Here is a 14,972-nt window from a genome sequence, read left to right as displayed (position 1 = left end):
CACATGTTTACACATAAATTATAAATCGAATAAGCTTACAACAGAGGATGTTTACATGCATATCCATTAGGAATAATCATCTGGCTAAACATACATCATCTGTCACCAGCTCTGCAGGTTCATGGAGAGTTAAAAACCATAACTTTTGTGACCAAGGTATTAGTGAAGTTTTATATATATAAACTCAGTCAATATTTTATCTTCTGTCCTAGCACCTAAAGTAAATTGTTAGTTCCTTTTTTATGACTTTTGATTAATGGTTTTACAACCTCTTGGAATGTGCTCTGAGTAGTAGAAGCCTGCTTGCTACCTCAGAAGCAGTTAACTTGTGACACTTGAAAACTGGCAGAGTTCTCATTGTAGTTTTGACTATCAGAAGAATTTAATAGCAATGTTATTATAAAAGAGCTTAATAATTACTATAATTTTAGGAGTTCTTACAGAATCATCATTAAAAATTAAGAAACCATTTGTCTATATAGCATCACTACAAGACAGCCTAACTTTGTTGTTCTGCAGAGATCTGCTCAAAAGGGTGAGCTAATACCTAGGGATTGTTTTATATATAATAAAAGAAAAGGCATTTAAGTATCAGGAATCTTCCCTAAAATGGATTTCTCCTGGGCCTTGCCTACTGGAGCAAATCTGTTGTAGAGGTTAATCCAAGGTAGACCCACCTCAGGAAAAGTTTTAGCTTCTTGTTGACTCCTGACAGTACCAAGAGCTGTTCAGTATCAATACAATACTGTTCTATTATTTTAACATAAAGATATCCTTTTTGTATGTATATGAGTGTTTTGCCTACATGTATGTATGTGCCTGGTGCCTGGTGCCTGGTGCCTGAAGAGGTTAGAAAAGAAAGTCCAATCTCCTAGAACTAGAGTTACAGACAGTTGGGAGCCACCATACGGGTGACAATAACTATTTTAAAGCCTAGTTTTATTCCATACATCTTTAAAGTTTTTTTTAAAGATTTGATTATTATTTTTACTTTGTGTATGGTGTGTGTTTGAATAAGTTTTATGTAAACCACAAGTGTGAGAAGCCAAGACAGCATTGGATCCCCTAGAACTGGAGTGAGCCACCTGATACGGTCTGAGAACTGAACAGTCTTCTCCAGGAGCGGCAGCGCTTGTAAGCACTGAGCCGTCTCTCCAGCTCCACCTTTAGAGGTTTGTAAGTTGTTTTATTTTTCATCATGTTGAAAATTTTAAGAATTTCATCTTTTTTGGCTGGGTATGGAGGCACATGCCTTTAATTTCAGCATCAGGATGACGCAGGTAGATCTCTATGAATTCAAAGCCTTCCTGATGTACAGAGCAAGTTCCAGTACAACTAGGGCCACACGAAGACACCCTGTCTCAAAAAACAAAGCAAACAAAACAACTTTTTTCTACAGTAAAAAATATAAACTACAAACACCTATGACGGTGGTGATTCTGATGCTAAAGTCTTGTTCTCCAACTGTTTCTTGATTGATTAATAAAGATAACCAGCAACCAATGATGGGGATTGGGTGGAAAACTTAGGAATTTCACAGGAAGACATGGAAAATTGGGAGAAAGAAAGAGGAGGGAGGAGGAGCGGCAAGAGAAAGGCCAACAAGTCGTTAAGTTTTTGGTTGGAGTGGCCCATGGTCACGCTATCAGTTCAGGAGTGCCCCGTGATTGAATTAGCAAAGGCGTTTAGATTAACTGGTGCAAGAGAACCTGAGCAGGGCTGGTAGCACAGAAAGCTTAAAGTGGAGTAGCAAAAGCAATGAGCTGCACACCTATTAACAAATTCTTAAATAATTAAAAACAACTTACCAACTGCTGTGTGTGGTGGCATATACCTTTGATACCAGCACTCTGGAGGCAAGAAGCAGGCAGAGCTCACTGAGTTGAAAGCCAGCACGGACTACATAGTCAGATCCTATCTCAAAAGCGGGTAGGGGTGAGAGCCTGGAGAGATTGCTTACAGTTAAAGCATTTACTGCTCCTGCAGAGGACCCAGGTTCAGTACCCAACACCAACGTGGCAGCCCATAACCGTCTGCAAGTTGGGTTCCATTGCCCCTTCTGGCCTTATCTCTACAGACTCCTGCACATACATATATGTTGACACACAAGCATACACATATTTTTTAAAACTGAAAAAATGTTTTATTGTGATGGTTTCCTAGCATGACTCACAGCCAGAGACATCTTTCTTTATGATTATTTACACTTCCTTCTTCTATTTTCTTATATACAACTCTTTCCTCACTTATTCCTAAGGTTTCAGGTCACACAGCTTGACTACTTTGGTAGATAGAGGACTAAAATTATCACTGATGTCCTAAAATCCAAAATCATTGTGTGAATATCTCAAAGGATTTCTGTCCATTAAACTTACTAAGAACAAAAGGCTTTGCTATGGTCATACATTTCATACAAACAAATAATACATGCTGTCATCTGATGCCTTCTGTATGTTGTATGAACACGAATGTGTGCATATGTGAAGGCCAGGGGGAGGGGAGCATTAAATGTCTTGGTCTGTCACTTTCCACTATAGTGTCTCTCACTAAACCTTGAACTCTGCTGGTGGCCAGCAACTCTGTCAATCCTCCAAACCCACACTCATCTGCCCACCTACCATCCCTGATGGCACTATAGAAATGACCATGACCATACTGTGGGGTTCTGGGGACATAAATGCAGGTCTCATGTTTACACAACCTTAATCACTGAGCCATCTTCCAGGCTTTATCTCATGTCGTAAGAGGAGGAATACAGCAGTTGTTATTTACAGATACTGAAAACAGAGACCTTTAGACCCTGGGGTTAAGAGTACATTACCCCTCTGCTCTTAAAGTGGATCCAGTTCTGTATCCAGGACCCATGTCAGCTCACAACTGCCTGGCCTCATTAGAAACCATATGCATACCTCCCCCTCCACATAAATCAGAAACAATAATAATAAACTTTAAAAATAATAACTAATGAAAACAGCTGGACATGGCACTTTCCAACATGTGTCCTGCTGACCCCAGCTGAGTAAAAGGTTCAAACTTCTGTGAAGTAAGAAGGAAAAAGACTGATAAAACTGAGAAAGCTTTAGTAATAAAGATACTTGACAGTCCTTATTCTGGAAATTTTCCAGTTATTTAACCAATCTTTTAAAAAAGGATTTTTAATTCCCTGTTCTTGTGTATGTGTCTGGGGACAGGTGGAGTGGGGTGGGGGAGCAGTACCTTTAAGTGCGTGTGAGTACCTGCAGAGGCCAGAAGAGAGTGTGAGATTCCCTGGAGCTGGAGTCGGTGATTGGGAGCTCTATAATGTAGGTACTAGGAACTGAACTCAGGTCCTCTAGAAAAGCAGTATACCTTCTTAACCATTGAACCATCTCCCCAACCCCACCAATCGTTTTTAAGTCATAATTTTCATATTTACACACCTAGCACTCTTTTGAACATACTTAATGAAAAATAGTGACTTAAAATATTTTGAGTTTACCTGTTTTTCAGTCACGGGTCTGTTTGCTGAAAGGCTAGAATCCTGGGCTTGAGAAGTCACTGTGGACAGTGGTTCTTTTGTAGAATCTGAAGTAGAGATCGGCAATAAAAATACTTGAGTTCCCTAGATGAAAAGAGAAAGAGTGCAACAGCAGTTACAGGAGGGCCAGGGATGAATTGTCACAATGCTTGTCTGTCACACCAACAGTGCTGGTTCATTCTCCAGTCAGCATAAACCTACTGTGTGGTGCTCGCCTACTCTCCAAGGCCTCAGGAGACGGTGGCAGGAAGAACAGAACTGCAGTCATTCTTAGACACAAAGAAAATTGTATGTAGGGTTACACTCGCTGAGACAAACCAACACCCATGTTCTCAGGCATGGTTTACTTTCTTCCTGAGTGCCTCTTTCCTTATTCCTCATGCTTTCAATCGATATTTAAGATGGGCATGGTGCCACACTTTTAAATCCCAGCATTTAGGAAGCAGGAGCAGGTGGGTCTGAGTTTAAGGTCTGTCTGGCCAAAACAATCTGTATTTAAAATGTCTTTTAATAATTTGCCCCCCCAAAATATATATATTTAAAAGAATGTACTACTCAGCTGGGCAGTGGTGACACACACCTTCGATTCCATTACTAGGGAAGCAATAGATCTTGAACTGCAGGCAAATCTTGGTGAGTTTGAGGCCAGCCTGACCTACAGAGCAAGCTCCAGGACAGTCAGGGCTACACAGAGAAACCTTGTCTCAAAAAAAAAAAAAAAAAATCACACACACACACACCCCCCAATCCACTTCCACTATTCCTATAGGGAAAAATCAGGCTATGTTTATGTAAATATTTACTTCCTAGATAACATTTACAAGATTTATTTGATATAAGATTTATTTGAATAAATCCTAGCTTATACTGTTCTCTGGAATACATTCTAGGTTTTCCATACAAAGAATGAGAGAAATAACTTTAAAAGAATATGTATATATACATATACAAATGTATATAAACAAAGACACACATACACACATACACACACACACACACACACACACACACACACACACACACACACACACACAGAGGAATGAATCACAGGGTCTCTGCATGTTGCCTTGGCTGTCTAGAATTTACTACATAGATCAGGCTGGCCTCTGAGATCACCTGCCTCTGCCTCTAGGTGCTAGAATTTACAAGTATGGGCCACCATGCCTAGTCCAGGATATTTTTAAAAGATTGTGAGGCTACTGAACTGTTAAAATTTAGGAGTTTCTATTGAAAAATCTAAAAGGACATTGTCTAGTCTGCAGTTTCTAATCAGTTGATGAGTTCACTAGCCTACAAAGAGGGATACCAAAATCTTTGTTACACAGTCTTTATTTCTAAGTATATCAGAAGCTAAGAACAAGAATTTCTGTTTGGTCCACAAAAAAAAAAAGCTTGTAGTCAGTCTACTTGCAATATAAGACTACTATTCTGGGGGAAAAGAATTCCTTGATTTCTTTGATATAGATAAGACTTTCCAAGGGCAAAAATAATTCATATTCATTAACATCATAGAATCTGAAAATTACTTAAAACCAACTCCCTATCTATCAGGAACATGTGAAAGGAGAGTTGACTAAGTCAGGAACAATCCCTGAGCAGGAACAGCAAATCAACTACACATGTCAGGAAGGGAAAAGGCAATGACACCATCACTGCTAGAAGGAATTATTCCAGTCCCCAGATATTATATAAACCAGGCACTGTAGATCTGCTGAGAAATTCATCATTGAAAAGAAGTGGGCTTGGGGCTGGAGAGATGGCTCAGTGGTTAAGAGCACTGACTGCTCTTCTAGAGGTCCTGAGTTCAATTCCAAGCAACCACATGGTGGCTCACGACCATCTGTAATGGGATCCAATGCCCCCTTCTGGTGTGTCTGAAGACAGCTACAGTGTACTCATATACATAAAATAAATAAATATATCTTTAAAAAAAGAAAAGTGGGCTGGCCCCCAAAGCTCGGAATACCCAAGATACAATTCAGAGATCACATAAAGTTTAAGAAGAAGGAAGACCAAAATGTGGATTCCTCAGTCCTTCTTAGAAGGGGGAACAAAAATACTCACAGGAGGAATTATGGAGACAAAGTGTGGAGCAGAGACTGAAGGAAAGGCCATCCAGAGACTGCAACTTAAGGGACAGACAAGATGGTTCAGTGAATTAAGCCTCTTGAGGCCAACCCTGACAACCCAAGTCCATGAACCCAGGATGCAGAAGGACCCAATTGGCCATCCAAGCTGTCCTCTGAACTCCACATATGCGTTAGCATAAGCATTGGCACACATATAATAAACAGGCAAATGCATTTTTATCTAATTGCTTTTTAAATTTTGGTTTTGTATTTCTTGAGACAAAGAGTCTCCCTATGTAACCCTGGCCTACCTTTGCCTCTTGAGTCCTGGGATTAAAGGTGTTCGACACCTGTAACATACTTTTTAAAAGCAATTTATCAGTGGGTATGATGCTCCACACATTTAATCCCAACACCTGGGAGACGGGAGCGGGTGGGTCTCTATGAGTTTGAGACCAGCCTGATACTTGTTACTTAGCAAGTTCAAGGGTGGCTAAGGATACACAGTGAGACCCTTTCTCAAAAACAACTTGAGGACGGAGCTATTTGACCCTAACTGTCACACACAGTTCAGGGTATGACCCATTACAGCAGGAAGTCAGAAGGCAGCAGTAGCTTAAAGCAGCTGGTCAACTGAATCCATGATCTGAAACTAGGAATGAATGCAAAGATGCTATTCAGCTCCCCTCTCCACATGCACCGTCCTATCCAGGGAGTGGTACCAACCAGCTCTTGGTCTTGCCACCTCACCGTAATTCAGATAGTTCCCCACAGACATGCCGGAAGCCGGTCTCCTAGGTGATCCTACATTGTCCCAGGTCAACAACACTAAACCAGCACAACTGGTAAGACCACAGTCCAAGCCAGGCCCTCTTCTAGCTCCACAAGCAAGCCACTTTCCACGATTTCCAGGTTAGTCAGGAGGCTTCTCTCCTATGAGCTAATATCACTCCCAAGCCCCATGGTGCAATATTAGGCTCAATAAAGTCTTCTCCCAACTGATCTCTTGCCTACTTGCAGACTTTCGTCACAGAAGACCTCATTAAACTGGTTGCACAAAGATGAGACAAAACCCCCACACCTCTAGCCCTGGCAGAGACAGCCAAAACATTTCTGAAAGCCACCAAGAGCTAAAACAACAGGAGTCGGTGAAAAATGCAAGGATTCCTCTCAGGCCACTGGAATTATCACACTAGGAAGCAGCTGAAGAGGTCCTAAGAACAACCCAGAGCAGAAAGAACAAACCACAAAAGACAGGGGTGTACGGTAAAAGCCAAGGTGTCAAAGCGGAGGGCTATGAAGAATGGAAGGCAGGGGCTGAAGCTAGGAGGACTGCCCATCCCAGGGACTGGGAGAGTTCAAGATCACAGTTAGCCACAGCTCGAGAGCTTAACCGTAGCTCAGTGTTGGCGTTCGAATGTTGGAGTCTTAAGTCTCTAGTTCCTGAGGCTTAGGGTCCAGGCTTCAACACTAAGGGAAGGGCTACCTGCCTATCCAGGACTTCTGTAAAAGCAAAAGAGATCACAGCCAAGCAACTGGGGACAGGCTTGCCAAAGCTTAACAGCAAACACAGTTAAAGCAATAATAACCAAAAGAAAGCTAGTACAGACTCTATAACCAGACTGCCTAAGGATTCTGCATAAGATCAGGGAATACTAATGCTTTTGTGCTTGGATTTCATGGAAAAAAAAGGGGGGGGGGAATAGTACTTACCTCCCAGAAGCACTGTGAAGACCCAATAGACAGAGCATAGGGTAGTGCATACCTCACAGGACAGAGTTGCTGCCTAACTTTGTTAAGATTCAGTTTTCTTCCTAAGTTTAAACTATTAATATTACTTGACAGAATTATCAGGTAGTCAAAAGAAAAGACCATGTAACTATCATTTAGCACAATAAGCAAGACACTTTTTTTTTTATTAATTTTATTTAAAGATTATTGTAGCTGTCTTCAGACACACCAGAAGAGGGTATCGGATCCCAGTGCATATGGTTGTGAGCCACCATGTGGTTGCTGGGAATTGAACTCTGGAAGAGCAGTCAGTGCTCTTAACTACTGAGCCATCTCTCCAGCCCACCAAGACACTTTCTTAACAATCTCTCAATTGGAAAAAAAACCATGTAGTCATCTATTATATTGGACACCTACCTCAGTCATAGCGATTCCTCTGTAGTTTACATAGATGGTTCAAGTTAATCCCAATAAAATGATCACCCAACGAGTCTCATGTCCAAAACTGGATCTTGATCTAGGTTTCAAAAAGATAGAGGCCAAAGCTTTGAAATGTTCAGCCTGTCACTGAAAATGGTCGAGTTATTCACAAGGCAGGTATCTACGGTACAAATAACCACAGTCTGAAAAACTGCAACATGAACGGCTTTTCCTCAAATCCCGCCCCCACTTCCTTTCCCCTTATCCTTCCTCCTATTTTATCGAAACATGTGCTGTATATTCAAGTCTATCATTCTGCTGTGTGGCTTCAAAGCTAGTTATCCTTGCTTGCAAGTATATTTTAGTCAAGTAAAAGCAGGAAGCACAGAACCCATTTACACCTGTGATCAAGCAAACTGGCCCCCCCCCCCACACACACACACACACACACACTCAACTCCCAAGAGGTTTTCTGAGTTCTGAAAATGTTCTTTAAAAAGTTGTGATAAAGGGGTTGGGGATTTAGCTCAGCGGTAGAGCGCTTGCCTAGCGAGCGCAAGGCCCTGGGTTCGGTCCCCAGCCCCGGAAAAAAAAAAAAAAAAAAGAAAAAAAGAAAAAAAAAAGTTGTGATAAAAATCTGTAATAAGCTTTTTCAAGAGTACATTTCCAATTATTACAAATTAACACAAATTTCTACCTACTAATGCAAACGTGTTAATCATTTGTAGTGGTCTCTTCCCCACTCATGCTAGTAATAGGACACAAGCTCAAAACCTTGAAAGTCCTAGGACCAAGGCAGAACCTTTACAGAGAATGATTAACGCATAGGACCCCTAGAGTAGAAGGTAGAAGATAGAAGTTGTTTAATACATAGCAAATACAGCCAAGTGTAAAAAAGGAGAAAAAGATTCCATGCCCATAATTCCCAGCTTTGGGTCTTAGGAAGGAGGATCATGAGTTCCGCCGACAGCCCGGCTACATAGCAAAACCCTATCTCAAGAAAAGAAGAAAGAAGCTAGGCATGGTGGCACACACCTTTAATCTTAGCACTCAGGAGGCAAAGGCAGGTGAATCTTATGAGTTCAGGGCCAGCCTGGTCTACACAGTGAGTTCCAGACAGCAGGGCCTATAAAAAGACCCTGTCTCAAAAAAAAAAAAAAAAAAAAAAAAAAAAAGCAAAAAACAAAAATAACTGAAAAATGGCTCAGTGCTATGAGGACCAGAGTTGAATTCCCCCTACCCATGTTTGGTGTCTCACAATGACCTGTGATTCCAGCTCCCAGGAGATCCAACCCCTTTGCCCACCCCACCCCCAAGGAATGTGTACACATACATACAAACATAATTAAACGTGGTAAAAACGTTAATGATGGATGGCGGTGCATGCCCTTAATCCTAACACTCAGAAAGCAAATCCTGGTGGATTTCTGTGAGTCCAAAGCCAAAATGGTCTGCATAGTGACTTCCAAGACAGTCAGGGATACATGGTAAGATCTTGTCTCAAGAGAAAGAGATAGGAGGGGAAAAGAGAAAAGGAAAATAGAAAAAAAGAAGATAAAAGAAAAACAAAATGAGAAAAAGGAGGAACGAAAAACTGGAGATGTTTAAAACAGAACCTTACTATTCAACTCTGGCTGACCTAGAACTAGCCTAGGGTAGTTTTGAACTCAGCAATCTACACCTCTCAGTCTCCAGTGTGATTTCAAGTGTCAGCCATCTTGGGGAGGGTGTATATTTTGGCACAGTCCATCCATGTTTTTCAACAGTTCATTAAATTGCCCTGTGGGTTTGAGGATCTGTTAAAATATAACACATTAAAATTTATAGCCAGGAGGTGGTGGTGTACATGTTTAGTCTCAGCACTCAGGAGACAGAGGCAGGAGCGTCTCCGTGAGTTCTAGGTGAGCTAAATCTACAGAGCTAGTTCCAGGACTGCCAAGGCTACATAAAGAAACTCTGTCTCAAAAAAACCATATATATCAGTGGGGTGTGGTGGTGTTTAGCAGCAAACCTAGCATTTCGGAGGTTAAGGATCAGGAGTTCAGGGTCATCCTCAGACTAGGTTACATGAAACCTTGCCTAAAAATGAACAATTCTATTCCAATAATATTGCAATTTGCTCTTTGCTGTTTACTATTTATTATATACAAAAATCCATGCAACGCAGAAGGTTGAAAGCGATGCCTGCAGGGCTGATATGATTACAAATAAAGTGGCAGGCTAGAAAGACAGGTCAGTGGGTAAGGCAAGAAATGCCTTGATATGCAATCCTCAGAACCCACAGGAAGTGAGAGTTCTGTAATCTCCGCCCTCCCATAGGGAGATCAGAGGACACTGCAGCTCTCTCCCCTCTATCCCCAACAGTATGCAGGAAAACAAAAGACCTTGTCTCAAGGTAGAGGCGAGGACAGATGCCCGAAGTTGTCCCTTCCTCTACGCTTGCGTTGTGGCGTGAACACTCAATTTCTGATTAGTTGATAATAGTGGGAACCTTGATTAGGCTTTGCTGTATTCTTCACATTAATCAACGTGGACCCACATAAAAGCGGAGTCTGCACCCTGAATTTGTAATGAGTCTGGCAGGAAGGGTACTCGCCTACCCTTTACTCCGCGACCTCCCAACTTTGCTCCAAATCGCTATCACCTGACAGCGCCGCAAAGAGAGGGGAAGCTAATCAGCCCCTAGGATCTACAGCTAGCCCCAAACCCAGGTTCCTTGTAGGATTCTAGGCTCAGTTCCTGCTCCTCCATCAGGTCGCTCCTCATCAGGTCACTCGGCTGGGAGCGAAGGCTGAGCGCGGCCTTCTCCCCGCAGGGTGGTCCACGCCCACACCTGCACGCGCAATTCCTAGCTAGCGCGAATGAGCCGGGGCGACTCCATCCTGGGGGCCCTGGCTGCTCATTGGGACGCTCCGCACTCCGGAGAAGCCACCTTTAGGGCGTGCACCTGAAAGGGGCCCACGCAAAGTCCTCAGCGACCCCAAGGGCCACTCACCTCAGTCGCTGCTTGTAGCTAGAATCGCGCCCGCCCCGCGGCTTAAGCCCCGCCTACGCGTCCGTTAGCGCAACCAGGCTGACCAATCGAACCGATGCGGTCGATGGCCTCCCAGTGGGGCGGGACAACACCACCTGGCGCGCCGCGCTCTGCCTGGTTGATTCTCAGTCACCAACCTTGAGTTTCTTTGATCCCTGAGAAACTAGAAATACACACATTTGCGGTCGCAAGTGAAAGTTAGACCAGGGCTGCCTGGCCGTCACTGGATGCTTGCGCTCACTACAGCTCCCTCTCCATGACTGCGAGCCTTTTTTCAGGAACTGCCTGCCGGCTCTCGATTCTCCAGATCGGGCTAAGAGCTATACAGGCTGGCATTCAGACATTTCACCGTCTCCTTGAACATTTTCAAATATCTATAAAGTACTGAGATGCCTGCGTGACGAAGCTCAGTCTAGATAGGAAGTTTGGACTCCTGTTAGACACTGATAAGCCTGGTTAGTAAAGGGTTTGCGGCTACACAGATAAAGGAGGATTACATAAGGCCTGGTGAGATACAACTCTTCAAGTTTGGATCGGCTGAGAAGCCTTGAAAATTTGATGGGCCTCCAGGTTAATTAAATCAGACTCTATGAAGTGGGGCCCACGTGTCCAGAGTTTATAAGGTTCCCCCAAGTGATTCTAATGTATAGCCAGAAAGAGAAATAATTAATTATTCTAAACCTGGTGGGGAAGAGGGACTGGGGATGTAGATCAGTTGGTAGAATGCATAGCATGCGCTAAACCCTTGGGTTTGATTCCTCAACTCCGCTTGAGACAGACATGGTGACGCATGTCTATAATTGCAGAAATTAGGAGGTAGAGGCAGACCAGGAGTTCAAGGTCATCCCTAGATTCCTAGCAAAATTCAAGGCCACCGAGAGCTACATGAGCCCTTGTCTCAAGGAAAAAAAATAAAAATATGATCTCTCTTCACTCTTTTCAAAAACTAAAAAAGGGTTAAGAAATCCAAAATATTTAAGGGGGGAAAAAAATCACGTTTACAAACCTGAAGGATGACCTCGAGTTTCAGGGATCTATCATCATTGTTCTTGCAATTTATAACCACACGGTGGCACTATTGACAACAGGCCTTTCCAGAAGGACTTGGGAAATCCAAGTCCCATCTGGGCCTTAGTGAACCTAATACATCAACTGAAGTGACTCTCTCTAGGAGGTCCAAGGGCGCACATCCCTTAAGGGGGTACTGCTCTCAAACCCACATTCAGGCAGTGAAACCACAGTGAGTCTGAACTGTGTGTGTTCCCCCGCAAACATGTCCCAACTCCCTCTAGCCGCCACCCCCCACATTCCTGCCCCATGCCTTTCCATATCCGGATAGTCACGCTGAGGAGCTGGCAGATTTTCATTTTCAGTCTAACCCGATCTTACTGCTTGCCTTTTCCAGAACAATAGGGTGACTTTCCCATTCTTCTGAGCTAACCTGCTCTAATCGCCTCTATAGGCCAAATGTCCCCGGGTTAGACTTACTATTGATGCTAGTAATATAAAACAAAAGACAAAACAAGACTAGTTCAAACTGCCTTAAACACAGAAAGGAGGTAGACCTCGAGATTGATTAACTCAAACCAACCTCAGTGGCTAAGGGGTCGATACGTTTCAAAGGGCCCAGTTGCTATTAGTCTGTGCTGTGAAAAACATGGTAAATTCATACTTATTTTCCAGCTGCCTACCAGGACCACATACTCTCTTTTCCCATAGAAACTTCTCCAGTTTTTGTTGTTTGTTTTTGTTTTATTGAGTCAGTTGGATCTGCCAGATACACCTTACCTCCTGGTCAGTAGTTGCCTGGGAGATGAAGAGGCGACTTAAGCCTGGATCCCAGAGAGTAAAGAAGGAGTAGCCATAATTTTAAACGGTTTCCAAAGTGCTGACGCTTCTTCCATCACCTCATAGCCAATACTGGGGAGGGGGGTAACATTAAATATTTAAATCTCTGGGTGTCTGATACAGTTATTTTCCTTTTATTTCAGCTTTCATTGTTGTTTAGAAACTAAATTTGGCTGGGCAGTGGTGGCACACACCTTTAACCCCAGCACTAGGGAGACAGTGATAGTGGATCTCTGAGTTCTGTCCAGCTTGGTCTACAGAATAAGTTCCAGGACATCCAGGGCTATACAGAGAAACACCACCTCAAAAAAGTAAATAGGGGGTTGGGGATTTAGCTCAGTGGTAGAGCGCTTGCCTGGGAAGCGCAAGGCCCTGGGTTCGGTCCCCAGCTCCGAAAAAAAGAACCAAAAAAAAAAAAAAAAAAAAAAAGTAAATAGGTGGATGGATAGATAGATAGATAGATAGATACCAAGTTTAGAAAATCAGCCAACCCATTTTAAAAAAAAATGTTTAAAAAACATATGCCATGTTTTGTTTTGTGATGGACATAATTTCCAGCTGCTCTCTTAAAGTGGTAGTGTCTGTGATCAAATTGGTGAGAGGCAGCATAGGAAACTAAACATCACTCAGGTCCTTCCTGAGAAACCAGGAAAGCAATCTGAAACTTAGAACAAAGTCAGAAGCTCAATCAGCCAGAGCAAGAATGTTTTGTGTTTAAGTTCAAGACCTTTCATGGTGCTTTGTTCAGACATGATCTCCTGCCAGGCAGTCCTGGCAGGTAGGTAACAAATGACTCTTCCTCCCACAGGTGTCCCACCTCTGTGAAATAGTTACAAAATGCAGCCCAGACTCTCTCTCCAGTCCAGCACACCAGAAACTATAGAGAGGGGGACTAGATGGCTGGAGAACCACAGGTCAGCTGCTCCAATTCCACTGTAGATTTATTTCAGTGGAACTTGGGGTGCGAGTCCTAAATATTAAACCCAAATTTTTCTTCAAGCATACTACTTTTCAAATCATATGATCTCTTAACATAAACATTTCAAATCCTATGTGCCTGAACCAGAAGATAAAGCCAGTAACTTCTGAAGGGCTTTGGGTCCCTGTGTAAAATAGAATAAATATAATCACCGGGCTGTTGTGAGAACTAGAGTCACATAGCAAGAACTTCATACATTATGTCTTATTAGTCTTATAAAAATAGCTAGACTCCTTGAATTTTATGAGAAAACATTATCCTTTGATAAGCTGTGAGCTGTGACCCCACTAGGGTTTCCTAGTCCTCCCCATTCTGAATTGTTTCTCAGAATTAAGTATTTGATAAAAAAGAAATTCAGAAGGGGACAACTAAGGATTAGGAGGAAACCAGCCAATCTTGAGGCATCCCTGGAGTCTTCCACTACAACCCTTCTTTAATAATTTATTATGTGTCCAATCTACGAATAAAAGCAAATAATGAAGAGAAAGCTACTATGAAGTCTTCCTCTTGGGGAACTGTAGAGGGATTTTAATTCAGCATCATGGCTGTTCTGGCTGGAATACAGACATGCCCTTCACGCCTTCAATCCCAAACAATGAGGGTAAAGTTAGTTTGTTGAAGAAAGCATCGGTGTTTGAAAGTGATGTCTAATTAAGTGGCAGACAAAATGACAAATCAGAGAAAGATTTGGCAGAACAGGATACGCCCAACTCATGAGGAGAGAGAGGAAAGGGAAGCTACCTGAAGGGCAGTGCAGTGAGAGGGGGAGGCAGTTTTGCTGGGACAGTTGTACAGAGACAGGGTGGAGAGAGAGAGCAGGTTAGACACATCTGAAGACAGAATGAGACAGAGAGGGAGAAGGAGGCAGAAGATTAGAATATATTGCCAAAGTTAGTATGAGGCCAAGCAGAAGCTGGGAGAAGCCAGATTGAATCAGTCAGCTTGGAGAGGAGTTTGAGTCAGAACAGCTGAGGTGACCAGTCAGCCAGAGTTCAGAAAGAGCTAGACAGGGTGAGCTTATTCAGCAGTAAGTCTCAGAGGCTGAAAACATTCCAGGCCTAGATAGGATTGTACAGAGGCTAGAAGCTTCCAGAACTAGGCCCAGGTTAGCAGAAGGAGGCAGCAGTAAGACTCGGAGATGCCAATTACATTAGGAGAATAAAAGTCGCTTTTCCAGGGAACCTTTCATTTCAAGGTCAGGTACAAAGCTCTCTCAGCAGAATTTCTGGAGCACAATTTGCTCAGGAATTCAGTCATATCATTTCCAAGATCTATTAACCTAATCAATAGGTTGTTTCCTCTTGTCAACACTGTCTTCTCTCCCAGACTGCACTTGCTTATCGAGTAGAAACTTTATCCATTATATTCATCCCA

General features: G+C 42.8%; 1 protein-coding gene across 30 annotated transcripts in view; it reads right to left on the bottom strand.

Annotated features, from left to right (window-relative positions):
- Cep70 (centrosomal protein 70) overlaps positions 1-14,972 on the bottom strand; it is a 52,891-nt gene that overhangs the window by 36,053 nt on the left and 1,866 nt on the right. For 8 of the 30 annotated variants that reach the window (XM_087563138.1, XM_087563143.1, XM_087563140.1 and 5 more), the window contains exons 1-4: positions 10,733-10,771; positions 7,735-7,834; positions 3,479-3,601; positions 1,809-1,850 (exon numbers count right to left, since the gene is read on the bottom strand). Coding sequence is in view for 14 of the 30 variants with exons in the window: in XM_087563126.1 (XP_087419252.1) it covers positions 1,809-1,850; positions 3,479-3,601; positions 7,735-7,743 (174 nt within the window). In the remaining 16 variants the exon portion in view is untranslated. 30 annotated transcript variants of the gene reach the window in all.

This window comes from Rattus norvegicus, chromosome 8 (assembly GCF_021556685.1).
Source record: "Rattus norvegicus strain SHRSP/BbbUtx chromosome 8, alternate assembly SHRSP_T2T, whole genome shotgun sequence".
NCBI lineage: Eukaryota > Metazoa > Chordata > Mammalia > Rodentia > Muridae > Rattus > Rattus norvegicus.
This window is presented reverse-complemented; position numbering and strand designations above follow the sequence as displayed.